The following is a 27,565-nucleotide window of genomic DNA, read 5'->3' as shown; positions in this document are numbered from 1 at the left end:
GACGTGTTATGATTCAATTGGGCAGTAGCGGAAAACAGTTTAAATGTTTTAACAGGATTGGCAGGTCAAAAAAAAATCCTCCTGCTTATTCTTGAACATTGCAGGTTTAGGTATGAGCTGAATATTTATTTTAGAAACACTGCTTAATATTTTAGGCTGTTTGAAAATGACGTACTTAATAATTGACATGACTGGGAAATAGCATTTTCATAATAAGTGCACTCTTTTTATTTAGTTATTTATTGCCTATATAATAATAAAATAATGAGCTTGTTTTTGGAAGTCTATTGTTTTCTTACACATATAACTAAAGTTGGGACTGTGGTAGCCTAGTGGGTAGAGCTTTGGGCTATCAAGCTAACCCACGCCCCCTCCGACACGGGCAGCATGCCGTATGCATCTTATCACCTACACTTTGATGAGTGCAGTGAGCTCAGTGTTGTGTACGAAGAGACTCTGAGAACACTCTTTTCTCATCTCTGTGCAGGCGCCATCAATCAGAATTGCACCAGCACTGCAGTGACACTGACATGGTGGTGGTGTGTTAGTGTGTGTTGTGCTGGTATGTGTGGATCAGACACAGCAGTGCTGCTGGAGTTTTTAAATACCAAGTCCACTTACTGCCCACTCTATTAGACACTCCTACCTAGTTGGTCCACCTTGTAGATCCAAAGTCAGAGACGATGGCTCATCTATTGCTGCTGTTTGAGTTGGTCATTTTCTAGCCCTTCATCAGTAATCACAGGATGCTGCCCACAGGGTGCTGTTGGCTGGATATTTTTGGTTGATGGACTACTCTCAGTCCAGCAGTGACAATGAGTGACAATTGCTGTGTCTGATCCACTCATACCAGCACAACACACGCTAACACACCACCACCATGTCAGTGTCACTGCAGTGCTGAGAATGATCCACCACCCAAATAATACCTTCTTTGTGGTGGTCCTGTGGGGGTCCTGACTATTGAAGAACAGCATGAAAGGGGGCTAACAAAGCATGCAGAGAACAGATGGACTACAGTCAGTAATTGTGGAACTACAAAGTGCTCCTATATGGTAAGTGGAGCTGAAAAAAGTGGACAGTGAGTGTAGAAACAAGGTGGTTTTAATGTTATGGCTGATCGGTGTATATTACAGCTGTCTGCCTTGTGCACCATCTTGGAAAATCCATAGGCATGGCAGGACGGTTTTATGCACACCCATGAGCACCACCATCCACTCGAAGGATGCTAAATCTACACTCTAAACACTGTCAGCCTGGAGTGTAGCAAGTCCTGCCTGCACGCATCCTATTGACTCTCTTTACTTCTCTGCATGATGGCCATTGACTGTTATATAAAAAGAGCTGAGGCAACGTGCTCTGCCCACAGCCTACACACACACACACACACACGCAGAGCGAAGTGCATTCATAGTAGATCTCCTGGGGTCTGGAGCTCGTGGTCGAGCCATCAATTCAATATGAGCGAGTGCTGATCTTGATATCTTGATCATGCGGGTAGGAAGCTGTGTGTGCGGTATCGGAGACGAGGAGGGGTCGTCATCTCTATTAAATCACTCATTTTTATTATATTGTTGGTGGCAAATTGCACTTCCCCTTCTCTACTTCTTCCGCTTTCACTTTTATCAGCCTGTCTACCTTGGTGTCTTGGGAAAGGGCACTGGAATTGAGTTGGCATTAAAAGCGTTACCTTTTGTCCTTCTGAGTATTGTTTTGTGGCTATTTCTTTGTAGTTTTCTGGTTTGGTCTCTTGTTATAAATTGGCACTTTTGCTTGGTCAATTTTGACCAACCAAATGTCTATGGTTTAATGCTAGAACCTTATCTAGGATCCAACCCTGGTCCCCAGGATCTATGTTACTTTGTTGCATTTACTGTCAGCCCTAAATACATTGATCAGGCATAACATTAAAACCACCTCCTTGTTTCTACACTCACTGTCTATTTTATCAGCTCCACTTACCATATAGGAGCACTTTGTAGTTCTCCAATTACTGACTGTAGTCCATCTGTTTCTCTACATACTTTTTTAGCCTGATTTCAACCTGATCTTCAATGGTCAGGACCATCACAGGACCACCACAGAGCAGTTATTATTTGGGTAGTGGATCATTCTCAACACTGCAGTGACACTGACATGGTGGTGGTGTGTTAGTGTGTGTTGTGCTGGTATGAGTGGATCAGACAGCAGCGCTGCTGGAGTTTTTAAATACCGTGTCCACTCACTGTTTTCTCTATTAGCCCCTTTTACTTAGTTGGTCCACCTTGTAGATGTCAGAGACGATCGCTCATCTATTGCTGCTGTTTGATTTGGTCATCATTTAGACCTTCAGCAGTTGTTACATGACGAGAAGGTGGTTTTAATGTTATGGCTGATCGGTGTGTGTATACTGAAGAATACATGTTATTACTTATCAATCTATTTTTGGTATGTCTTGTGGCCCTGACATCAGTGGATATCTAGACTGTAGCATTAATGCTACAGAGCTTTAGGGTCACTGGTTCAATTCCCACCTCTACCACTAAAAGAGCAACTATAAGTGAGGCGAATTATAGGCTTTGTGGTTAGAACCCTAGGTTGAGGTATAGGATTCAATGTAAGCTTTTATGACCCATCAGAGGATTGTTAACCTCCCTCATGCTGCTGATTGTAGGTTTTTATGTAATTGAATTGTATCATGAAACATGCAGTTTATTACTAGCTCCTGTACAGTAAGGGAGCCCTCTTGTGTTGACAAACCAGTGGATGAAACGATATCTGACTCTTTACTGTCAGTAAAAAAAATTCAAATAAGAACCTTCTTTAAATGTTATAATATTCTGATACCATTTTTAAAAAAAGTGTGAGAAGTGAGCAACCTTAAAGCATCATAAGAACTAAAATTGGTGGAACTTTTACCATCACATTACATACTGTATATTAGTAAACACATTGTCTAGACTAGATAATGCACATTACAGTTATTTGTGGCTGGTTTAATGTTGTTGTGGCTGACATTGTCTATCAAGGGATCATAGTTCTGGTCTTCACAGTAAAGTGTCTTTTCTCTAAAAGGCACCATTACAAATGAGAGCGAGAGAGAGACAGAGACAAAGCAAATAACAGATTTAATATATATCTAAAAAGGTAATCTAAACCAAAATCTGGAAAGCCAAGTCTGTATGGGAGTCCCCTTTAGGAGTCAATTTAGGCTGTGATAAATGTAAATAGTATATATAAATATAAATAATATAAATAGTATAAATAGTGTTCATAGCTCTTTGTAACCCCCCCCCCCCCCCCCCCCCCCCCCATTTTACTATCAAGCACATTTATTTTACTCTTAAGTTGTAAATGGTATGAGGACCTTAGGACTTGTACAGACTGTTGTCTATTGTTTTGTGTGTCCGTAATACTTATTAATGAAGTGATACAAGTTTGAAGTAGCCTCAAGAAAAAATCTTTTTGTTCTGTAAAATCTTTTTGTTCTGTATAAAGTAGATTAAATCCCAAAATCTCTGAAATACCAAGCAATAGCTTATACGACACATTTTTTTTTTTATTCTTCCCCAGTTCTTTCCCCTAATCTAGTCGTATCCAATTACCCGATTGCATTACGCTTCCTTTCTACTGATGTTGATCTCTACCCTGACCAAGGAGAGCCATGACTAACGCATACCCCCTCCGAAACGTGTGCAGTAGCCGACTGCATTTTTTCACCTGCACGAGGTGAATTCACATGTTCACAGCTTTGTGTATGAAGAGACAGACCCTGATCCCCACTATCTCTTGTCTCTGTGCAGTTACCATCAATCAGCCAGCAAAGGTTGTAATTGCATCAGTCATGAGGAATCCCTTTGGGCACCCTGCCCTGTATGAACAACAGCCAATCGTTGTCCGTGTAGGTGCCCAGCTTGCCGGATGGCAGAGCTGAGTTTTGAACTAACAAGTTCAAGATGTCAGCCTTGATGACTATGCGCAGACTGAGACCTGCAAGAACTTGGCAAAACTTGTTGATGCTTAGCAAGGCTTGTAAAGCTTCATATAGTGTAAAATTGCATGATCTGTCCCACAGTGACCAACATGTCTGCATTCTTACTATAAATCTGAAGTTCTGAAAGTTCTCAAAGTACTTACATTAAAATTATGTGACATTTCATAGAACATTTAAGCTCCGTAAATTCTAAATCCACAAGAATGTCATTGTTTCTCACAATCCTCAATTCTCTGTTCTCTGCTGGTGTCATCTTTACTGCTATTTCTGTGCTGATTGATACCCACTGACCTTGATTAATATCTATGCAGCTAGAAGCCCAAGAGCAACATTGATTCTGAGAGATGACATCCAGAATAAGCTCTAAGAAACCCCAGCCTTCTATCTCTTTATACCTCCTAAAAAATGCCTCCCCATGCTACAGAAACCATGATGGGTAAATCACTGAAGAGTAGAATAATAAACAGACCATTACCAAGGCGAGATCAATGATGTAGTCACATCTAGTGGTGCTACATTGGGATGACCAACATCAGTTGCGTTGTTTAATCCAAATGTCATTACATATAACTGAAACACAATATTTTTTTTTTTTATTTAATGATGATAATATTACTATATAGTTGCAAGAATTAACTCATTCATAATAAAACATCACTTTAGCATTCATGATTTGTTCAGAGAGAAGATTCAAGCCATTTTTCTTTAATAATTGGTCAAAATCAGTCTGGATTAAACTTTGGCATTACTACACTGCAGACTTGTAGCCAGCCCTGTGGTACAAGGTCATCTGAAACTTTTAAAAATAAATATATTTAGATTATTTTTAAGCTAACAATGACAACTACAGTTGCACAAAAGTCTTAAATAGGCTTGAAAATGCAACTTGATACACAGTCGGACAAGTAAAAGTTTAACTTTCCTGTTAAAAGAATGTGGTCCAAAACTTTGATACATTTAGGTCTTCCTTTTCCTAACATATACAGCATATTAAAGGCATATCCAGAGTTAATGGATAACATATATCAAATGTGTAACTTGTTTTCTAAGAATAACTGAGTAAATGTTTATATTTTTGGTTAAAGAGAATAAAAATAAAAAAACATCCACTGCCATAAAACATGTTGTATATGTTTGACCTTACCAGTAGTTTATTTTGGTAAGATTTAGTACCCACTGTGAGAGACATAAGGGTGGGCATCAAAAGTGTATTGTAATAAATACAAGGGATTTTCAAAAAGTTTCAGCACTTTTATATTGTGGTTGGAAACCATGAGGGTGGGAGGAGTAGTAATTGGTCGTGTCTGAGAGACTGAGTAAGAGCTTATAGTCTGGATAGTCTGATTTTCACCTTTTTGGACCACTCAAAGAAGCTTTAGGGGAAAGAATATTTTCATGTGATGATTATTATTATGTGAAGGCAGCGGTGCATCAGTGCATCACTGATGGCACTAAAAAGTTGGTATGAAGCTGGGAAAAATGCATTGGAAGGTGACTATGAAGAAAAGTGATGAAAATTGTTTTGAATTTTTTAATAAATAGAGTTTTAAAAAGTGCTAAAAACTTTTTGAAGAACGCTTGTTTATGGTTGACACATTAACTCACACTTTACCTCATTTTTGAGATTTCTGCAGGTCTTCTTCTCTTAGTTTGTTTTCTTTTTACTTATATATAAAGAATTAGTTCCCATTCAGTCAAACAAGCATTTGTGTGATCAAGTGGAAGATTGTAAAGTACTTATTTTGAAGGCCATTGTTTTGTGCTCAAGGGCTTAACCATGTAAACGTATAATAATAGTATAATATAATTCTTTGTAAATAATTAATTTCATACACCTGTTAGCACACTGTGGCTGAACCACCTGAATCCAGTTGTAATGTAGGTCTAGACATACGTTAATTTTAAATTAATTTTTAATTATGTGTTGAAGCACCAGACTTGTTTTGTAGCTCTTAGAATAGGGGCCAGTCTGAACTTAGTCTGAACTGAGTGATAGATCAGTATGCTCAGCAAAGACATAAAAAGTGCAGTCATTAGTTATTAGTTCAATATGTTGAAGGGGTAAAAGCGAGCACTGGGCTAACAATATTGCAGATTCTGACATTATGCTGGCTCTGGCTAATGCAGCCCTCATCCTATTCATCAATATGGAGACTTATTTGCAGAGAACCGCTTCCTGTATTAATCTCATTAGGCCAGCAAGAACGATCGTCCCTCTCCTCCATTCATCTTCTGGCAGTTATGGATCAGCAGCTAAGCAAACACCCAGTGCACTTTATTAACGTTACACTCGGTATTATAATGCTGCCTCTCTCGAGTTTAATAGCGGTGACTACGCTGACTGATGGAGAAGCATTTAGCGAGTTGTTTCAGTGAAGCTACGGGTCGGTGTGGAAATCTACTGCTACTTCACTCTCACATCATGCACTAAAAAACTAAAAAGCATCACATTTTCACATTATGATATATGTTGTATTTTAAACATGAATATACTGTGTCAAGTCAACAAAGATCAGCACAATACGATAATTTAATTATGTTTATTACGTTTTCAATCTTAACTGAATGAATGGTTGGTGTGGATATCTGCCTTAAGCTTTTTATTGACTCTTGGTGGACAGGGGTGTGACTTCCCAGCCTTCCTCTGGTGTGTTGTCTAGTTCCCAAATATAATTCCCTTGTGTGTTTATTTTTACTTGCTGCTTTGCCATGTAGTTGTTGGTTGAACATGTATGCTAACAGTCATTACCAAGGTCCCTGCTGAGTCTTTGCTGAATTAGCAGTATGATCGGAAAATGTATGCTGCGGGAATTAGTAAAAAGAATTTTAAAATATTAGTGATTATTATGTGTTGATGTAAAGCATCATGTCTAACAACTTACCATTTATAAAGAACACGAATTGTAACATAATATTAACAAATACATTGTTTATTTAAGACCTATTAATCATTTAATTATTATATTGTTCTAATTGCCCTGTTCTAACTATCGAATATTGTGTTATTTATGACTAATAAATTCAACAGTAAAAGCCATAAATAAAATGTAAAAAATGAAATATGCTGCTTAGGTGGTGCAGCGATAAAACATGCTAGCACACCAGAGCTGGGATTTCGAATACATCTTATCGTATCGAATCTCAGCTCTGCCATCCGGCTGGGCGCCTACATTAACAACTATTGGCTGTTGTTCACAGGGTGGGACAAGCCAGACCAGGGTTCCTCATAACTGGTGCAATTATTATTCCTTGAGGAATAATGCTGATCAGGGTGTGGCTCTCTGTACACAAGGCTGATTCGCATATGAACTCACTTCGTACAGGTGAAAAGATGCAGTCGGTACTGCACGCGTGTTGGAAGGGGTGTGTGTCGGTTGCCGAAGCTGTGTGGTGTGGGGTGTGTGTCGAAGCTTCTCGATCTGCAGTGGAGGGTTGTATCGGTAGAGGTGAAGCGTAACACAATCAGGGTGGTTGAATACGACTAGATTAGGGGAGAAAATTGGGGGGAAAATTGGACAAGAAGAGAAAAAAATAAACATAATTACATGAAAATATAATTTTCATTATAATTTTCACAGGTATTATTATTATCATTATTATTAACAGTTGAATATGTACAATAAAAATCTATTTTACACTATATAACAAGTATATTACAAGTATATGCCCACCCCCCTAATTCTAAAGTTCAGCTGTTTCAGCCACACCCATTGCTACACTTTTTTTTAGACTGCTCCCATATTAAGTGGTCACAACAGTGGATCACACTGGATGCCACCCTCCTTATTTTATCCAGGCTTAAGACCGACACTGAGATCACACTGACATGTTCATAATGTATATATGTATATGCATATCACATAGCTGGCATGCTTCTATAAGCTTTTAACACTGTTCTATTCATGTTTGACTGTGCTATCATGCTCAAAGCAACATCCATAAAGCCATGGTTTTGATGAGCTTGTTGTGACAGGACTCTAGTGGCCTGTAAGGAGCTCTGACCTTAACCCCACTGAACATGTTGTGGATAAATTAGAGCTTCGATCGCAAGCCAGGCCTTTTTGTCTATCAGTTCATTACTGAGGGGGTAAAAATACATCCAAAACCTTATTGAATGTGATATCCTAAAAACTTATGGTTATGTTTCAACATACTTTTATGTTGTGTACATAAAAAATAATAATAATCAAAACGTACAACTAAAGAAATTAAATATAGTAAATTAATATATAGTAATAATATAATACATTTTATTTAAAATACAAATAAGAATACACATTTACGAAAATGAAAACGCTATACATGGCACAGTTCTGGGTCTCCCAAAAGTTCTTCAGTGGTCAGGACCCCCACAGAGCAGGTATTATTTAGGTGGTTGATCATTCTCAGCACTGCAGTGACACTGACACAGTGGTGGTGTGTTAGTGTATGTTGTGCTGGTATGAGTGGATAAGACACAGAAATGCTGATGGAGTTTTTAAACACCTCACTGTCACTGCTGGACTGAGTGGGTGGGAGGGTGCCATACAGCAAAATGGCTCAATGGGTTTCATTCAGGTCCTTCCTTCAGGCTGCTCTAAATTTGACCCTGGTGTGAGTAAATAAATGTAAGTGTATATCTTGTTGAGAATGGGTTCTTACACTTAGTGTTTCAAGGTAGCAGGATGGTTAAATGAATGAGTGAATAAACAAGTTTTCACTTTCTCCTGAATGAAGAATGCCGGAGTGTTCTTTGAGAAATATCATTAAACATAACTTGAGCTGAGTCGAGCTGAGAATCTGTATGATGAAATATTGTGAAAGTGGAATCGATGCTTCAGTGCTTGCAATGGTGCATTTTTCCCTTCAGTGTTGTGCTAAATAATGAGATATGAATAAATCGCTGGTGGCTACACAGATTTAGCCCATTAATTTATTACTTTATTACATTACTAAATCATCAGCCAAGTAATTGCATTACACCATGTAGGCAAAAGTATGTAGACACATGTTTATGAGCTTGTCCTATTACATCATATTGCTAAACCATTGTTATTAAGTTGGGGTTAAAAAGCCTCCACCATTATAGCAAGACTTTCCACAAAATTTCCCATGAGTGTATCTCATGGGACCTGTGCCTATTTAAAGTCAAAGAGCAAGAGGTCCTTCACTGATGTTGAACTAGAAGGTCTAACATTTGCACCCCCAAGGTTATTAGTCTTGCCTTTACAGACTTTGTGCCTAAAGGTGCAGGCAGGCTGGGACCAGGCTCAAATAGTTGCCTAAAAAGTTGGAAGCATTCACTGTTCAGGCATAACATTATAACATTGTGTTGGTCCACCTTTTGCTGCTAAAACAGACCTGCGACTGTGATGCACTGTGTATTTTGAAACCTTTCTATCAGAACCAGCATTAACTTTTCCAGCAATTTGAGCTACAGTAGTTCGTCTGTTGCTCCTCACGTGCATCGATGAGCCTTGGCCGCCCATGACCCTGTCACCGGTTTACCACTGTTCCTTCCTTGGACCACTTTTGATAGATTCTGACCACTGCAGACCGGGAACACCCTACAAGAGCTGCAGTTCTGGAGATGCTCTGACCCAGTCGTCTAGCCATCACATTTTGGCCCTTGTCAAACTCACTCAAATCCTTACGCTTGTTCGTTTTTCCTGCTTCTAACGCATCAACTTTGAGGATAAAATGTTCACTTGCTGCCTAATATATCCCACCCACTAACAGGTGCCGTGATGAAGAGATAAGCAGTGTTATTCACTTCACCTGTCAGTGGTCATAATCAACTGTGCAGTTTATGCCTCTGAGGTTGTCAGGTTTTATTTGTGTAGAGCTCTTGGGGCTTAAGTTTGTGTATTTAGAACCATGTGCAAACATACAGTAGGTGTGAAAGCCAGTGGGTACATATGTATTCTAAATATTAATGTCAATATTAATGTACTACATTTCTTTTTGCATGACTTTATTCTTCATGCAGCCCTATGATAGCAGTATAAAGTCCAGAGTGGAACTCCTGGTACTTAACTAAGATGCTCTGGCAAATACTTTACTTAAGATGCTGAACCTGATCTAACAGGGACTGTGATAGTGTACCTGTTATGCTGGCTGGGCTGATTATATATAACTATATACAACTTGGTAAATGCGCTGAGTTATATAACTTTAGGGTTGCCATGTTTATTGTTTATTTTGTTTTATTTATGTTTTCCTGATGCATAGCTCATGAGAATCAGAACGGTGTGCAATTGTCTGATCATCATGTAAGAAGATACATTAGTAGCCCAAATACTACTGTATTAACAACTCTCTGAATATGGTCCAGTACAGAAAACAGCCTTGATGCTTGTCTTCCTTGAGTTCTGGGTGCACAATTGAGACAAGTAAGACTAGTGGTTTGGGTAGCGTGGTACAGAGCATGGTTTTATTAGTTTTCTAAGGCTTGGGGCTGGTCTATTTTTGGCTTTGTAAGTTCATGTAAGAATCATGATGCGGCAGTGTTTAGTTTGGGTAAAAACCAGGCGGGCAGCTGCATTTTGAATACGTTGCAGGGGTTTATTACCTGCCAGGAGGGATTTGAAATAGTCCAGCAGTGAGTCATAAGGTTTTTCAGTTGGAGTTACACTATATTGCCAAAAGTATTCACTCACCCATCCAAATCATTGAATTCAGGTGTTCCAATCACTTCCATGGCCACAGGTGTACAAAACCATCTCCACTGAGTTCTCTGGAGTGTTGAATCACGCTTCTCTGTCTGGCAATTCAAAGGACAGGTCTGGGTTTGGCGGTTGTCAGGAGAACGGTACTTGTCTGACTGTATTGTGCCAAGTGTAAAGTTTGGTGGAAGGGGGATTATGGTGTGGGGTTGATTTTCTGTAGTTGGGCTCGGCCCCTTAGTTCCAGTGAAAGGAACTCTTAATGCTTCAGCATACCAAGAGATTTTGGAAAATTTGATGCTCCCAACTTTGTGGGAACAGTTTGGGGATGGCCCCTTCCTGTTCCAACACGACTGCGCACCAGTGCACAAAGCAAGGTCCATAAAGACATGGATGAGCGAGCTTGGTGTGGAATAACTTGACTGGCCTGTACAGAGTCCTGACCTCAATCCGACAGAACACCTTTGGGATGAATTAGAGCATAGACTGCGAGCCAGGCCTTCTCGTCCAACATCAGTGTCTGACCTCACAAATGCGCTTCTGGAAGAATGGTCAAAAATTCCCATAAACACACTCCTAAACCTTGTGGAAAGCCTTCCCAGAAGAGTTGAAGCTGTTATAGCTGCAAAGGGTGGGCTGACATCATATTAAACCCTATGGATTAACAATGGGATGTCACTGTTCATATGCGTGTGAAGGCAGACGAGCGAATGCTTTTGGCAATATAGTGTACATGTGACTTTCTGAACCTTGGTTTAGAACGCTGGTACATATACTTAAATTTAGTGAAACTCCAACTCCATCTTAACTTCATTGTAAATACATATAGCCCTATGACAGGAGTATAATAATCCAAGAGTAGATCCAGTTCTATCGTCATGGTCTTGCAGAAACTTTTATAATCTAACTTGGTTTGATATGACAGGGATTGTTAGTCTAGCATTCCGTTGCTGGGCAAATCTAGTTTTTTTCTCAATGTTGTTTTTTACAGAGAGACATGATTATTTTCTTGATGGGCAATTCATATAATGGTGAAAAACCTGAGAGGTTCCTCCAAGGTTTTCAGTTTCATTGATTGTTTTGTATCTACTGAGCAAATTAAATATGACATTGTACTACACTCACATAACACTCCTCAAGTACAATAATCCAATGCCAAATGTATCTCAGGACAGCACTAATTCTAGACTAACCACCTGTTCCTGTTTCTTTTTTGTCTTGCAGCAGCACCAACTCTCCCACCATTGAAATCAGAGCACTTCAAGCCCTGTCAGGAGAAGGACTTGGCCTATTGCCTCAATGACGGCGAGTGCTTTGTCATCGAGACCTTAAGTGGGCCTCACAAGCACTGCAGGTAGGAAACCAGAGAAATAAAGTGAAGTTCTGGCTCACTAGTTACAGACTGATGGGAATACTAGCTTCCATTTGCTGAAAGAATGATCCATGTGGAGCGCCCTGTCGGCCATTTCTTCTCTTTCTCTTTCCACCACTTCGCTTTGGGACCCTCCGTTTCTTGCTTCGGGTGCTCAGTCATGCTAACGATGACTGGTCTGTCATAGCTTGAGAATTGTCTCTGGTCCCTTCCCTGCTAATTAAAACTGGCATGTTGTAAAATGTCATTACCAGCACGTTGTCTTGGTGCTTTTTTTTTCCCAACGCTGAAAACGGTGGGGATGGTTTGGAGGTGGTTATGTTCAGTAAATGTTCCACCGCTGGATGTATGACAATTTTAGCTACATACAGGTTGTTCATTATTCCTGGAACAAAGAGATGAATGAGTAAACTGTCACAGCGAGTGAGTCTTGAAGCAGGGAGAAAAGAGCCCTTATTTGAATGCCCGTAATTGGTGAAGTTGTTCTAGGTGTTCTGTTTATTCAACTGCTCGAAGGCACTTAGCCTGTTTAAATCATCTACTGCTAATTAAGTTCCTGAATAAAGTTCCTATTAAAAGCTGCCTGATGAGATGTGAAACCAGACACAGCCTATGGAGATCTGAGAACCTGGCAGGGCGGTTAGGGATTTAGCTCGTGCACGCTGAGCGGCTCAAGCTGGATAGGATAATATGTGCCTGTAAAGTGTGATCAAACAGTTTGTGAGGGTTTGGGAGTGCTGGCATTGAGAAGCAGAGAAAGTAAACACATTTGTACCAGAAGGCAGGTGCAACCTCACACCACTTACATTTTTTTTGTCTGTTTGTTCTTGTAAGACTCAGCTGCTTCTTCATCAGTGTTGCATCAATATGGTGTACTTAAGCGGTATGGTGTGGTATCCTGAAGCAGTGTATGTCTATCTGTCTGTTTGCTGTTTAACTATGGATTCTAGAAAGATCTAGACCAGCGGTCCCCAACCCTGTATGCGCCATGGACCAGTATATACACTGATCAGCCATAACATTAAAACCACTTTCTTGTTTCTACACTCACTGTCCATTTTATCAGCTCCACTTACAGTATAGAAGCACTTTGTAGTTTTACCATTACTGATTGTAGTCCATCTGTTTACTGTGGTGTGTTAGTGTGTGTTGTGCTGGTATGAGTGGATCAGACACAGCAGCACTGCTGGAGTTTTTAAATATTGTGTCCACTCACTGTCCACTCTATTAGACACTCCTACCTAGTTGGTCCACCTTGTAGATGTAAACTCAGAGACAATTGCTCATCTATTGCTGCTGTTTGAGTTGGTCATCTTCTAGACCTTCATCAGTGGCGCTGTTGGCTGGATATTTTTGGTTGGTGGACTATTCTCAATCCAGCAGTGACAGTGAGGTGTTGAAAAACTCCATCAGCATTGCTGTGTCTTATCCACTCATACCAGCACAACACACACTAACACACCACCACCATGTCAGTGTCACTGTAGTGCTGAGAATGATCCACCACCCAAATAATACCTGCTCTGTAGTGGTCCTGGGAGAGTCCTGACCATTAAAGAACAGCATTTAAGGAGGCTAACAAAGCATGCAGAGAAACAGATGGACTACAGTCAGTAATTGTAGAACTACAAAGTGCTTCTATATGGTAAATGAAGCTGATAAAACGGACAGTGAATGTAGAAACAAAGAGGTGATTTTAATGTTATGGCTGACTAAATTATTAACCACTTTACCCCTCAACTGCTTGCAGTATATAATTGATATGCTTTTAACATTGTGGCAACACTGTGGGAACTGCCCACCCTGTTCCAGCGTGACTGTACCCTTTTGCAAAAGCAAGGTTTCTAAAGACATCTTGTCAGTCAGAAAACCTGAGATGCCTTGCTGCATACAGCATATCTAGGCAGCTGCCTCAATAAAGAGGATTCTAAGAAGGCAGATTATTTTAATGCACTACTTAGACGGCGATTTTTTCACTGCAGTTTTCGCTTACTAAGCTAAAACAGTTTGCCTCAGGCCATTCAGACCAATGCTAGCATGCCACATCTCCCTCCGTGTACTAAAAATGACTAAATTGTCACTGACAAATTCAAATTTGCAAAAAAAAAAAAAAAAAAAAAAAAAATGACACTTGTACAAGTGAATACAAATAAAAAAATAAGAAGAATTTGTTTACATTTGAAAAGAACACGTTGCTCTGCATTGTCCGCCATATTTGTAATTTTTGAGACAAAAGTTGTGCTGCTTGAATGCTGGGATTGCCTTCATTGTAAGGAAGCATTGGATGCTCCCTCCATTTTAAGGTATCTAGGAATTTAGACAGCCTTCTTTTTGGGAATGTGTAGGATGACGTAAAATGCTGTTTATGTAGAGAGCTAACTAGGTTTTCAAACAGACCCATTGTTTTATAAATTTGAAGTAAACTCTAATGGCCTGAACAAAACCCTGACCTTGACCCCACTGAACTCACAAACATTCTTTAGACTGAAATGGCACAAACACCCACAAAAGAATGAAGGCAATTATAGAGCCATAGGTGCTGGTGGGCAATTTATATTTAAGCTTTGAGTTTAAGAATGGAATTTCTAATAAGCTCATGGTCTAGTGTCCATGTACTTTTGACCAATATAGCGTATTAGTGATGATGTCTCTACTCTACAGCTCAGTCATCCATGCCAAGGCTGGCACATAATAAGCCGTTCACTTTCGTCCTGACCCACTCTGCTGTTTTTCATCAGGTGATGTTTATTCAGTGATCATCAATGCTTTTTACTCACTCTGACTCACAGTCGGGTGGTAGAGGTGGCAATTTACACCTTTCACAGGCTGCATTTATAGGAATTTATATAGTATATATTTTGTAGACTTTTACAGCTTGTATAAATCTTTAATCAGTTTGTACAGAACTTTCTGTGGCTAAAAGAGCAATCTAGGACATACACTATATTGCCAAAAGTATTTGGACACCTGACCATGAGCTTGTTGGACATCCCATTTAAAAAATAGAGTGACCTCTATATGATCTATTCAGCTATAGCACTACAGACACTCTTCTAAGAAGTCTTCCCATAAGACTTTGAATTATTTATGTGGGAATTTGTGCCCATTTGGTTAAAAGAGTATTTGTATGGCTGGACACTGATGTTGGTCAAGAAAGCCTTAATTAATGTTCCAATTCACTCCAAAGCTGTTCAGTGGGGCTAAAGTCTGGGCTCTGTGCAGGCCATGTCTATATAAACCTTGGAAGCCGGGAGGATTAATTCCCTTTATATACGGTAACTGAGGGCGGCACGGTGGCTCAGTGGGTAGCACTGTCGCCTCACAGCAAGAAGGTCTTGGGTTCGATCCCCAGGTGGGGTGGTCCGGGTCCTCTCTGTGTGGAGTTTGCATGTTCTCCCCATGTCTGTATGGGTTGCCTTCGAGAGCTCCGGTTTCCTACCGCAATCAGAAGGTTTGCATCTAAGAATGGTTATTTTATATAATAAGTAAGCTTTAAGGCTATTAAAATCTGGTAACTGGTGAGGACATGTGTTTATTAAATTTCCTAAACCTTACATATAGGAGATCCTTCCATCCTGCGAAAAAGGTTTGCACCACAGGGTGTGTCCAGTCCTGTAAAGCTGCCTGTTATTAGGTGACCGATATATGACCATGAAAAGCAATCACTTGACCTAAAGATTCCCATTATACTCCCAGCACCATTATGACTCAATCAACATCAAGCATCACTAAAGGTTTGGTCTTATTTCCGCTTCAATACAACAGTAGAGGCTGGTGAACATGAACATACATAATATCTCTTTAGCTCCAATAAAATTAATCTAGCTTTATGAGACTATTTAATGACACCGTTAATTATGGTAATTCTTATTTTGCTAGCATTGTTCAGGTTAAAATGAGAAAACATTATATTTCAGGGCATCACTATCTCCTGGAGTATGAAAGATAAGCGTAGAGCTAATAAAGTGGTATATTACGTCGTTATGTTCTTTAGTGTGTGAAAGGAATGAACAGACTTGTTTTTCATTAAGTTGCTGCTAATTATGGTTAATACTGTGGCGCTGTGGAACCGTAATGTACAAAAAATATCGAGCTTGTTTCAGGCTGAGAAACTAGAAGGCATCTCACAAGCCTTCTATGAAAATCTGAAACTTAAAAAGCCTTTATAGGTACCCCTTTTTTCCCACCAATGCGGAATGGGCTCCGTTACGGTTCAGCGTGTTTCCACCAAAAAAAAAAGGTTCCAAACATCGAACCTCTTGTGTTTGCAGCTGACACCAAAGAATACTTGCTTTTTCAGTGCGAACCTTGATGTCATCTCTGGGCGTGTCAAGTTGTAGAGGTTTGGGTGCTTTCACATGAGAAGCTGCAAAACCACTTTGCTGTTGTTTTGCTGCACTTCCATCTTTCAAAGTTCAACTGATTGAATTTTAAACCAGTTTGCCACTGATATTTTCATAGCGCCTCAAATGAGATGAAGTGTTTGATATGACGTAGTAAAAGCGACCCAGACAGTATGAAAAACGCTTAACGTGAAAAATAAAGCTTAACGTGGCTTGTTATACTAAAACAACAACCGATGAATTTGGGCAGTACAGAGCACTTATAACCAGTAATAACTGAGAGAAATTTAGTGTTCTTATGTCATACTTCATCTGATTGAATTTTAAGCCAGTTTGCAAAGTGCCTCAAATGAGATGAACTGTTTGATATGACATAGTACAAGCGACCCAGACAGTACAAAAAATTATTCACATAAAAACAAAGCTTAACAAGGCTTGTTGTACTAAAACAACGATGGATTTTGGCAGTACAGAGCACTTATAACCAGTAATAACTGAGAGAGTGTTTCTATTTGTACTTTTAGTACATTAAGCCACGTTAAGCTTTTTCGACTCTCTCCAGAAGCTGATTCTTAGAACCCCGAGCTGCATAACCACCACATGTGAAGTAAATCCAGCTTTTAGAGTGGATTTGATGGTTATTTCACACAAATGAATGTTTGTGTCATGGAACACTTAAGTCATATTTTACCACATAGCTCAAGCAAAGCAGCTATTTGCTCCACTGTCTATTTTATCAGCTCCACCATATAGGAGCACTTTGTAGTTCTACAATTACTGACTGTAGTTCATCCTTTCATTTTTCTACATATTTTTAGCCTGCTTTCATCCTGTCCACCACAGAGCAGGTATTATTTAGGTGGTGGATCATTCTCAGCACTGCAGTGACACTGACATGGTGGTGGTGTGTTGTGTTGGTATGAGTGGATCCGACACAGCTGCGGTGCTGGAGTTTTTAAATACCGTGTCCACTCACTGTCCACTTTATTAGACATTCCTACCTAGTTGATCCACCTTGTAGATGTAGATATATATACAGTATATTAGGATTAGGATACATATAGGATTCGCTTGCAATAACAAAACCTTGACATGAAGTGCATGTTCCATCCAAGTATCTGTACATTTTTGACAATGTTTCATAATCTCGTTCAGAAAAAAAAATGTGTATATATAGAATTTCCTAACATAACTGATTTAAATGACAGCGAGTCAGTGAACCATATTCTAAAACATACATATGTGTTTACCTCTGAGATCAACTTTTCACATTCAGTTCTACTTGAAAGCATCTGTTCAGGAAGTCAAGCGCATGCTGCCTGAGTTGAAGCAGCTCCAGCAGCAGCGGCAGCAGTACAGGTTTCAGACTTTTGAAATTGCTATTTAGACAGCAAACATTTCTTCTCCACTGCTGATTTAAAGAGCTGGGATCAGGTGTATTCCCACATCAGTAACAGAGCTGTGAAGGTCTCGGTAGGATTGTTTCAAAGAGGCTGAAAAAAAAATGGGATGGGGACTCATTTCAAATAACTCGGACTCGACTCATGAACAATGAGTCCCTAGCGTCATCATGTGTTAACATTAGTTACGTGTGAAAATATGTTTAACAACTAAATAGCTCTGCAGTGCTGTAGTAGTGCAGTTTCTGTGGTTGAATTGTGACAATGGTTTGATGAACGTTTCTACGCGAAGTGAGTGTGTTTTGACCCTTTGGGGCTTCCATAGTGCATGGAATAGCGTGCTTGGCTAACGCGATGACTCTAGCTGTCCGCTATTCGGTACCGTAACAGAAGAAGTTAATAAAGTGTTATGCTCCCGATAATTTGTAAATATACCGTGTATTTATTTCTTTATTAAGCAAGTGCATCACTACGATGCTCAGTTACATAACTAAGCCAATCAGAGTGCTTGATACTGAGATGTCGTTCAGTCTTGTAACACGTAAACTCGTAAACGCTGCATGTTATGGTCCTGAAGTTTTCATACTCAGATTAAAAGTTATTGTTTTGTAAACCGGAGTGATCCTTGACTCACACACCATATAAATAGTAAAATTCTACAGTAATGAACGCAGCTCTGCTCCTACCGCCTTGTGAAACGCTCGCATTGCAGACATTACACTTCACTGTTGGACTTGTTTCACTTTCCAATTTAAAGTATTTCCACACAGCGGACATGCTGACGTAAAACGAATGATCGGCTTAGGATCGGCCTTAGTAAAGCCGATACCGATCAGTTAAAAAATGCCTTGATCGGCCCCGATTCCGAGATCGGATCGGGACACCCCTAATTATTATAAATATTCTGCTCTCTAATAACAATAACGCTCCGGCCGTCCTAACCTGCAACGCACGAGCTTCTGGTGTAGTGATGAAGCGTCGCTCCCTACTCCCTACACAGTTTGAAGTTCACTTCATTTGAACATTTTCGTTACCTTTGTATTGGAATCTCACTTAAAATGGTGGAATACCCTAAGTAGTGCACTTCACAGGAACAACTGGGGTGAATGGAATGCTCCTACAGAATTGGTGGTAATGGTTGAAAGACCGCTTTGTGAACCATTCTGATTTAAATTTTTAGTAAGAAATGCTGCTATTTGCATTCATTCAGTTTGGGTCACACAGATGATGTGTGAAAGAAAAACCCTGGTTTAATATATTTGGTTGCTTCACCACTTGAGTGCTTCTTGTTTTAAGGGGAATTTTTCTTAGCTTATGAAACTGTCAAAAAACACATACAAATAAAAATCTGGAAAGGTCATCATGTTGTTCAATTGTCCCCTTGATAGAGACGCATGACATCATTGGTCTCTGGGTTTTATTTGAAAATGCTTTTAATGGAGACATTGTTTTCTTTTCCCAGAAAGCTCGGACATTACACATAATTTTATGTTATTACAGCTGTCTCGTCCACTTTAATCCTCTTTACTTTCCTGAATTGTAGAGACAGCATCAGCACGCATCACACAATGCCAACAGCTACCAGAAGTCCTCAAGGTCTACTGTTTCATTCTGCTTGTTATACTGAAACTCAGCCAGCACCTCCATCCAGCACACTTCCACCCACAGGCTTGTGAAAACGACTGTCGTAGATGAGCTGAGATTGTTATGCTACATTGAGGTGGTAAAGCTTTCATCAATTCCTGTGCGGAGTGCAGCAGCGTGTGTCGATCTGACAGCTGAGATTGGAAAATGATGGAGGTAAGATTGCTGGCTTGAGTCTCTAAGGCTGACAGAAAACCTCCCACCATTCCTCATTTGCTGCCCCCTGCCATGCTCTTTCGCATCTCAACCTGAGACACAACACGTAGGCTTACCAAACAGGTCAGCAGTGAGAGAAAAACCTGTCCATACAGCTCGTGCTGCCATGGATGTGTAAAATTGATTGCTTGAATCATTGCTTGTTGGCACACCCACTGCAAAATAACTCCCGACTCTGTGGCAAAAATAGATAAAGAAAAATAAAGAAAAAATCCTGTTTCCACATCGGAAGGAAGACAAAACATAGCAACCCAAATTCTATAAATAATGAATGGCTTAGAACAGACATGTCAAACTAAAAGCCTGTGGGCCACATCCGGTTAGTATATAGGACGCACATTGCTGATACTACAAGTCCCAGAATGCAGTGCACAAGTGAGCAAGACCTGCAAGCCCAGCTGCACCTTTTCCCCACCCTCTGTTCATCCGAGGCAGGTGGGTGGCAGAGTATCTGGTTACATCCAGCAATAAACCAGTTAACCAGATAAACCTTGTTTGTGGAGCTGGCATGGCCATAATCAAATAATATAGTTTCCTTTTGCACTTTAACCAATATCTGGTCTTATAAATGTTGACCCTCGACATAGTCCCAGTTTATTTTGGCCCTCTCTGTGATTGAGTTTGACACCCCTGATTTAGAAGGTTTAGACATTCATGCTACAATACATTAACATTTTATTTGCTGCATACAAAGACATACTTGATGAAGACTGATGAATGCTTATCACCCAAGAGCATTCTGACATCACCTGTCAGAGCTAATAAGTTGACCCACTTCACCGTCATGTCCATAAATCTGTGTCAGCATTATGAACACTAAGCCTGAATGGCTGTGCTTTATGTAAACCCTACAATGATATAATAAATGTCAATGTGTGTTGTCATGCAGTGCATGGGTCAGAGCAAATGTCACATTATGGCAGGGAAAATAGGACTAACAAGGACACAGAGTGGCTCTGAGGCATGGCACCACTCCTCTTACTGAAGAATCTTTTTTTAAAGGATAAAGTTCTAAAGAAAGGAAAAAAGGAGGTTAGGAAACAAGGAAGAAAGGACATTCAGAAGGAATGAAGGAGGTTTGGAAGGAAAGAAGTTCATAAGGAAGTTTAGAAAAAATGAAGTTAAGAAGTTCAAAAGGAAGTTTAGAAGAAAGGAAGCTTGGAAGGAAGTTTAAAAGGAAGGAATTTTAGAAGAAAGAAAGTTTTGAAGTAAAGGGGGTTCAAAAGGAAGTTTAGAAGGAAGAAAGTTTGGAAGGAAGTTTAAAAGGAAGGAATTTTAGAAGGAAGGAAGTTTTGAAGTAAGAAAGTTTTGAAGTAAGGAGGTTCAAAAGGAAGTTTAGAAGGAAGAAAGCTTAGAAGGAAGTTTGGAAGGAAGTTTAGAAGGAAGGAAGTTTGAAAGGAATTACAGAACTTTGGAAGTTTAGGAGTTTGGAAGTAAAGTAGGAAGAACGTTTGGAAGGAAGTTTGGAAGAAGGAAGGGAGGGAGGAAGGAAGGAAAGAAGAAAGAAAGAAAGAAAAGAAGGAGGTAGGTTTGAAAAGAAGGAAGAAAGGAGGTTCGGAAGAAGATTTGGAAGGAAGTTTGGAAGTAAGGAAGGAGGTTTAGAAAGAAGGATGGATGGAAGGAAGGCGGTTTGGATGGAGTGGATAAAGTTTGAAAGGAAGTTTGGAAGAATGGATGAATGGAAGGATGGATGGATGGATGGAAAGATGACTGGATGGATGGATGGATGGATGGAAGGATGGATGGAAAGATGACTGGATGAATGGAAGGATGGATGGATGGATGTATGGATGGAAAGATGACTGGATGGATGGAAGGATGGATGGATGGATGGAAGGATGGATGGAAGGATGAATGGATGGATGGAAGGATGGATGAATGGAAGGATGGATGGATGGATGAATGGAAGGATGGATGGATGGATGGATGGATGGATGGATGGATGAAAAGATGACTGAATGGATGGAAGGATGGATGGATGGAAAGATGACTGGATGAATGGAAGGATGGATGGATGGATGGATGGATGGATGGAAGGATGGATGGATGGATGGAAGGATGGATGGATGGATGGAAGGATGGATGGATGGATGAATGGATGAATGGATGGAAGGATGGATGGATGGATGGAAAGATGACTGAATGGATGGAAGGATGGATGGATGGAAAGATGACTGGATGGATGGAAGGATGGATGGATGGATGGAAGGATGGATGGATGGATGGAAAGATGACTGGATGGATGGAAGGATGGAAGGATGGATGGATGGAAAGATGACTGGATGGATGGAAGGATGGATGGATGGATGGAAGGATGGATGAATTGATGAAAGGATGGATGGATGGATGGATAGATGGAAAGATGACTGGATGGATGGAAGGATGGATGTATGGAAAGATGACTGGATGGATGGAAGGATGGATGGAAGGATGGATGGATGGATGGATGAATGGATGAATGGAAGGATGGATGGAAAGATGACTGGATGGATGGATGGATGGAAAGATGAATGGATGGACGGAAGGATGGATGGATGGAAAGATGACTGGATGGATGGAAGGATGGATGGATGGATGGATGGAAGGATGGATGGATGGATGGATGGAAGGATGGATGGATGGATGGAAGGATTGATGGATGGAAGGATGGATGGATGGATGGATGGAAGGATGGATGGATGGATGGATAGATGAATTTATGAATGGATGGAAGGATGGATGGATGGATGGAAAGATGACTGGATGGATGGATGGATGGAAGGATGGATGGATGAATGAAAAGATGGATAGATGGAAAGATGACTGGATGGATGGAAGGATGGATGGAAGGATGGATGGATGGAAGGATGGATGGATGGATGGATGGATGGATGGATGGATGGATGGATGGAAGGATGGATGGATGGATGGCAAGATGACTGAATGGATGGAAGGATGGATGGATGGAAAGATGACTGGATGGATGGATGGATGGATGGAAGGATGGATGGATGGATGGAAAGATGACTGGATGGATGGAAGGATGGAAGGATGGATGGAAAGATGACTGGATGGATGGAAGGATGGAAGGATGGATGGAAGGAAAGATGACTGGATGGATGGAAGGATGGATGGATGGATGGATGGATGGAAGGATGGATGGATGGATGGATGGAAAGATGACTGGATGGATTGAAGGATGGAAGGATGGATGGATGGAAAGATGACTGGATGGATGGAAGGATGGATGGATGGATGAAAGGATGGATGGATGGATGGATAGATGGAAAGATGACTGGATGGATGGAAGGATGGATGTATGGAAAGATGACTGGATGGATGGAAGGATGGATGGAAGGATGGATGGATGGATGGATGGATGAATGGATGAATGGAAGGATGGATGGAAAGATGACTGGATGGATGGATGGAAAGATGACTGGATGGATGGATGGATGGAAAGATGAATGGATGGACGGAAGGATGGATGGATGGAAAGATGACTGGATGGATGGAAGGATGGATGGATGGATGGAAGGATGGATGGATGGATGGATGGAAGGATGGATGGATGGATGGAAAGATGACTGGATGGACGGATGGATGGATGGAAGGATGGATGGATGGATGGATGGATGGATGAATGGATGGATGGAAGGATGGATGGATGGATGGATGGATGGATGAATGGATGAATGGAAGGATGGATGGAAAGATGACTGGATGGATGGAAGGATGGATGGATGGAAAGATGACTGGATGGATGGAAGGATGGATGGATGGAAAGAGAACTGGATGGACGGAAGGATGGATGGATGGAAAGATGACTGGATGGATGGAAGGATGGATGGATGGATGGATGGATGGAAGGATGGATGGATGGAAGTATGGAAAGATGACTGGATGGATGGATGGATGGATGGATGGAAGGATGGATGGATGGATGGAAGGATGGATGGATGAATGAAAAGATGAATGGATGGAAAGATGACTGGATGGATGGAAGGATGGATGGATGGATGGATGGATGGAAGGATGGATGGATGGATGGAAGGATTGATGGATGGAAGGATGGATGGATGGATGGAAGGATGGATGGATGGATGAATGAATGGATGAATGGATGGAAGGATGGATGGATGGAAAGATGACTGAATGGATGGAAGGATGGATGGATGGAAAGATGACTGGATGGATGGATGGATGGATGGAAGGATGGAAAGATGACTGGATGGATGGAAGGATGGATGGAAGGATGGAAGGATGGATGGATGGAAAGATGACTGGATGGATGGAAGGATGGATGGATGGATGGATGGAAGGATGGATGGATGGAAGGATGGATGGATGGATGGAAGGATGGATGGATAGATGGAAAGATGACTGGATGGATGGAAAGATGACTGGATGGATGGAAGGATGGATGGATGGATGGAAGGATGGATGGATGGATGGATGGATGGATGGATGGATGGATGGATGAATGAATGGATGGATGGATGGAAAGATGACTGGATGGATGGAAAGATGACTGGATGGATGGAAGGATGGATGGATGGAAAGATGACTGGATGTATGGAAAGATGACTGGATGGACGGAAGGATGGATGGATGGATGGAAGGATGGATGGATGGATGGATGGATGGATGGATGGAAGGATGGATGGATGGAAAGATGACTGGATGGATGGAAGGATGGATGGATGGATGGATGGATGGATGGATGGATGAATGGATGAATGGAAGGATGGATGGAAAGATGACTGGATGGATGGAAGGATGGATGGATGGAAAGATGACTGGATGGATGGAAGGATGGATGGATGGATGGATGGAAGGATGGATGGATGGATGGAAGGATGGATGGATGGAAAGATGGATGGATGGATGGATGGAAGGATGGATGGATGGATGGATGGATGGAAGGATGGATGGATGGAAGGATGGATGGAAGGATGGATGGAAAGATGACTGGATGAATGGATGGATGGAAGGATGGATGGATGGAAAGATGACTGGATCGATGGATGAATGGACTGGCAGATGGATGGACCAATGGATGGATGAAATATAAACTTAACACTACCTTAATAATGAATTAATAATGGCTGAATGCCCCCAACAAGACATGCTTTACACATTTGTTATTATATTGTGTGATTATATTTATTTTTGTCCACACATTTGCAGTGTCTATTTTCTTAATTGTCTCTGGACTGCCCAAGCAAGCTGGCCAGAACCGCTAGATTTTACTTTCAAGGTTTCTTACTTTGTGGCATAAGTCCCTGCTTTGATTTTTGTGTGTGTTGATGAACTAAGTACCAAAACCCTCTTGACAGTCGAATGTTGGCCGTTTTAGCCTTGTACTGTTTGGAAGCCCACAGGAAGAAGGATCCTTGAATCTAGCATCTAAAGAGTGACACAGTTAGCTTAATAAATCTTGGTTAGTGTCACAGGGGAAGGCCGCAGGGCAGATTTTGGTGAATTTGGATGGCTACTTGGAAGTTGGAGGTCATGCTGGTTCTTTATTTTTAAAATCTGTTTTTCTCAGACTTTGTTAGAAAGAGAGAGAGAAGAAGAAAATCACTTACGATTCTATTATTATTTTTAATAAAATCCACTGGAGGTTCAAAAGACCAAAAAGTAACCAAGGTCACATTAGATTGATTTTACATTTATTCTACAATATATGTTCTATTTATACAGTTGTACTGTAGATAAAAGTAACTGTCTCTTTTATTGGAGGTAGCATTCTGTGTACATTATTCACTTATTATGGATGATCCACATACCTAAATGTCAGAAACTGTATTACATTTACACTGACCTTATATTATGCTAGAGATGTGCTTTTTTATTTGTATGCACCTGTTTATGTGCATATTTTTAGAGATTTTATTGTTAATGAGTTGCTGCTAAGCCTTAAAAATAATTAAGCAGACTGGCCATTTTAGTGCGTTCTCCATTCTCTAGCTTACAGTGTTGTTCAATGGAGTCCTAGAGCTTGAAAATATAATTTACAGAAAATCTAGCAGACTGGCCAGCCAGGTACATTCTCCACTGCTTCAAGTTTATTCAGTGTAAATATTCTAGCTCTTAGTGAAGTTTAGTGGAGTCCTAGAGGTTAAAATATTTTTGTTATGCTTCCCAGACTGATACATTTTAAATGTTTTAAAAATACTTTACATACAGTATCTACCAAAAATTAAGCCATGCTATGTTTCATCAGATAAACTGGCTTATTATTATTATTATTATTATTATTATTATTGTTATTATTGTTATTATTATTATTATTATTACTGTTATTATTGTTATTATTATTATTACTGTTATTATTATTAATTTTATTATTATTACTGTTATTATTATTATTATTATTATTACTGTTATTATTATTGTTTGTTATTGTTATTGTTATTATTAAATATGTATTATTAAATAATTGTTATCAATTAAATAACAGGTATTAATAATAATTATTATTTTCATTTTCATTTTTCAGCATTTAGCAGACGCTTTTATCCAAAGCGACTTACACAATTAGCAATTGAGGTTTAAGGGCCTTGCTCAGGGACCCAATTATTAAAAATAATAATAATCAATACTTATTATTATTAATTAAGTAAGCAAGGGGGAAAGTATTGTTGCAGCATTTAGTGTTAAGAACTTTCTTCACCAAAAAAACTACACATAAAGTGACAGCTAAAACCGCACTGCTGTTTTGATGCAGCAAAGAGCTGATCTGGCAGTAAAGAAGCCAAGTTTTTAATATCACCATAGTCCCTTGATTGCCTCCACCCAAGCGTGCAGTTCTTGTTGTGGTTGATATGCAAATCTACGATGCATGAGCCCTTAAGGGTGCAGAGATGTAATGGCATTTATTTGTAACAGTGTCCATTACACTACGAAATTAAACCTTCAGCATTAACCAGAAATAAAAGAACATATTTTGTAGCGTAAAGGAAAACCTGCAAACCATTATAGCTTAAGTTATGATCATTATAATGATAATACTTTTAAATACCAACTAAATACATGTGAATATGGTATTAAGATACAAAAGTATTGGGACTTTTGGGAAATATGGGAAAAGTATTGGGTACAATTCACAGGGCAAACTTCAGGAAACACTCTGGACAGGTCATCAGTCTATCACAGAGCAGATACAAACACACACTCACACACTTACAGCTAGGGTTATTAAGTATGTCCAGTTGGCCTGACTGCATGTCTTTGGACTCTGGGAGGAAACTTGAACTTCCGGAGAAAACCCACCCAAATACTGAGAGAACTTAATGAATACCAGGATGACTTTAAGCAGGTTGAAACATTATTATTATTATTATTATTATTATTATTATTATTAATTTTCTATTTTTCCCACAATTTTTCTCCCCTAATCTAGTCGTGTCCAATTACCCTGATTGCGTCATCTATACTGATTCGACCCTTCACCGCTGATTGAGGACGCCTCAGTCAGCCCCCTCCGGCACGTAGAGTCAGTACAGACTGCATTTTTTACCTGCACGAGTCGAGTTCATACACTTGACGGTCACTGTGTATGGAGGGCCACACCCCCATCAGCATTATTCCTCAGCCCTGTGCAGGCGACATCAGTCAGTCAGCAGGGGCCGCAGTGGCACCAGTTATGAGGACCTATGATCCGACTTTCTTACCCTCTAACCTTGAACAACAGCCAATCGTTGTTCATGCAGCCGCCCAGTCGGAAAGGCAGAGTAGTAGTAGTAGTAGTAGTAGTAGTCTTTATTGTCACTATAACTTGCAACAGGTACAATTACAGCGAAATTAGCCATTAACCCGTCCAGAACATTCAATATGACAAGGGGGGGAGACAGGACGGGACGACAGGATAAGAAACAAGAAATAGTAAGCACATTGGGAGAGTAGGAGATAAAAAAAAAACCAGCAACCAGATTGGGCTCACTATGGTAACACGAAAAAAAGCCCCTTACAGCACACAAGCACATGTA

The 27,565-nt window shown here is 40.2% G+C and overlaps 1 protein-coding gene across 1 annotated transcript in view; it reads left to right on the top strand.

The window, feature by feature from the left end:
- LOC134314925 (pro-neuregulin-3, membrane-bound isoform) overlaps positions 1 to 27,565 on the top strand; it is a 456,298-nt gene that overhangs the window by 288,512 nt on the left and 140,221 nt on the right. Inside the window, exon 2 of the mRNA XM_062995745.1 lies at positions 11,842 to 11,971. Coding sequence (XP_062851815.1) covers positions 11,842 to 11,971 — 130 coding nt within the window. The remainder of the gene's footprint in view (positions 1 to 11,841; positions 11,972 to 27,565) is intronic.

This window comes from Trichomycterus rosablanca, chromosome 5 (assembly GCF_030014385.1).
Source record: "Trichomycterus rosablanca isolate fTriRos1 chromosome 5, fTriRos1.hap1, whole genome shotgun sequence".
In the NCBI taxonomy this organism is placed as follows: domain Eukaryota; kingdom Metazoa; phylum Chordata; class Actinopteri; order Siluriformes; family Trichomycteridae; genus Trichomycterus; species Trichomycterus rosablanca.
The sequence above is the reverse complement of the archived record's forward strand: the minus strand, read 5'-3'. Positions and strand labels throughout refer to the sequence as shown.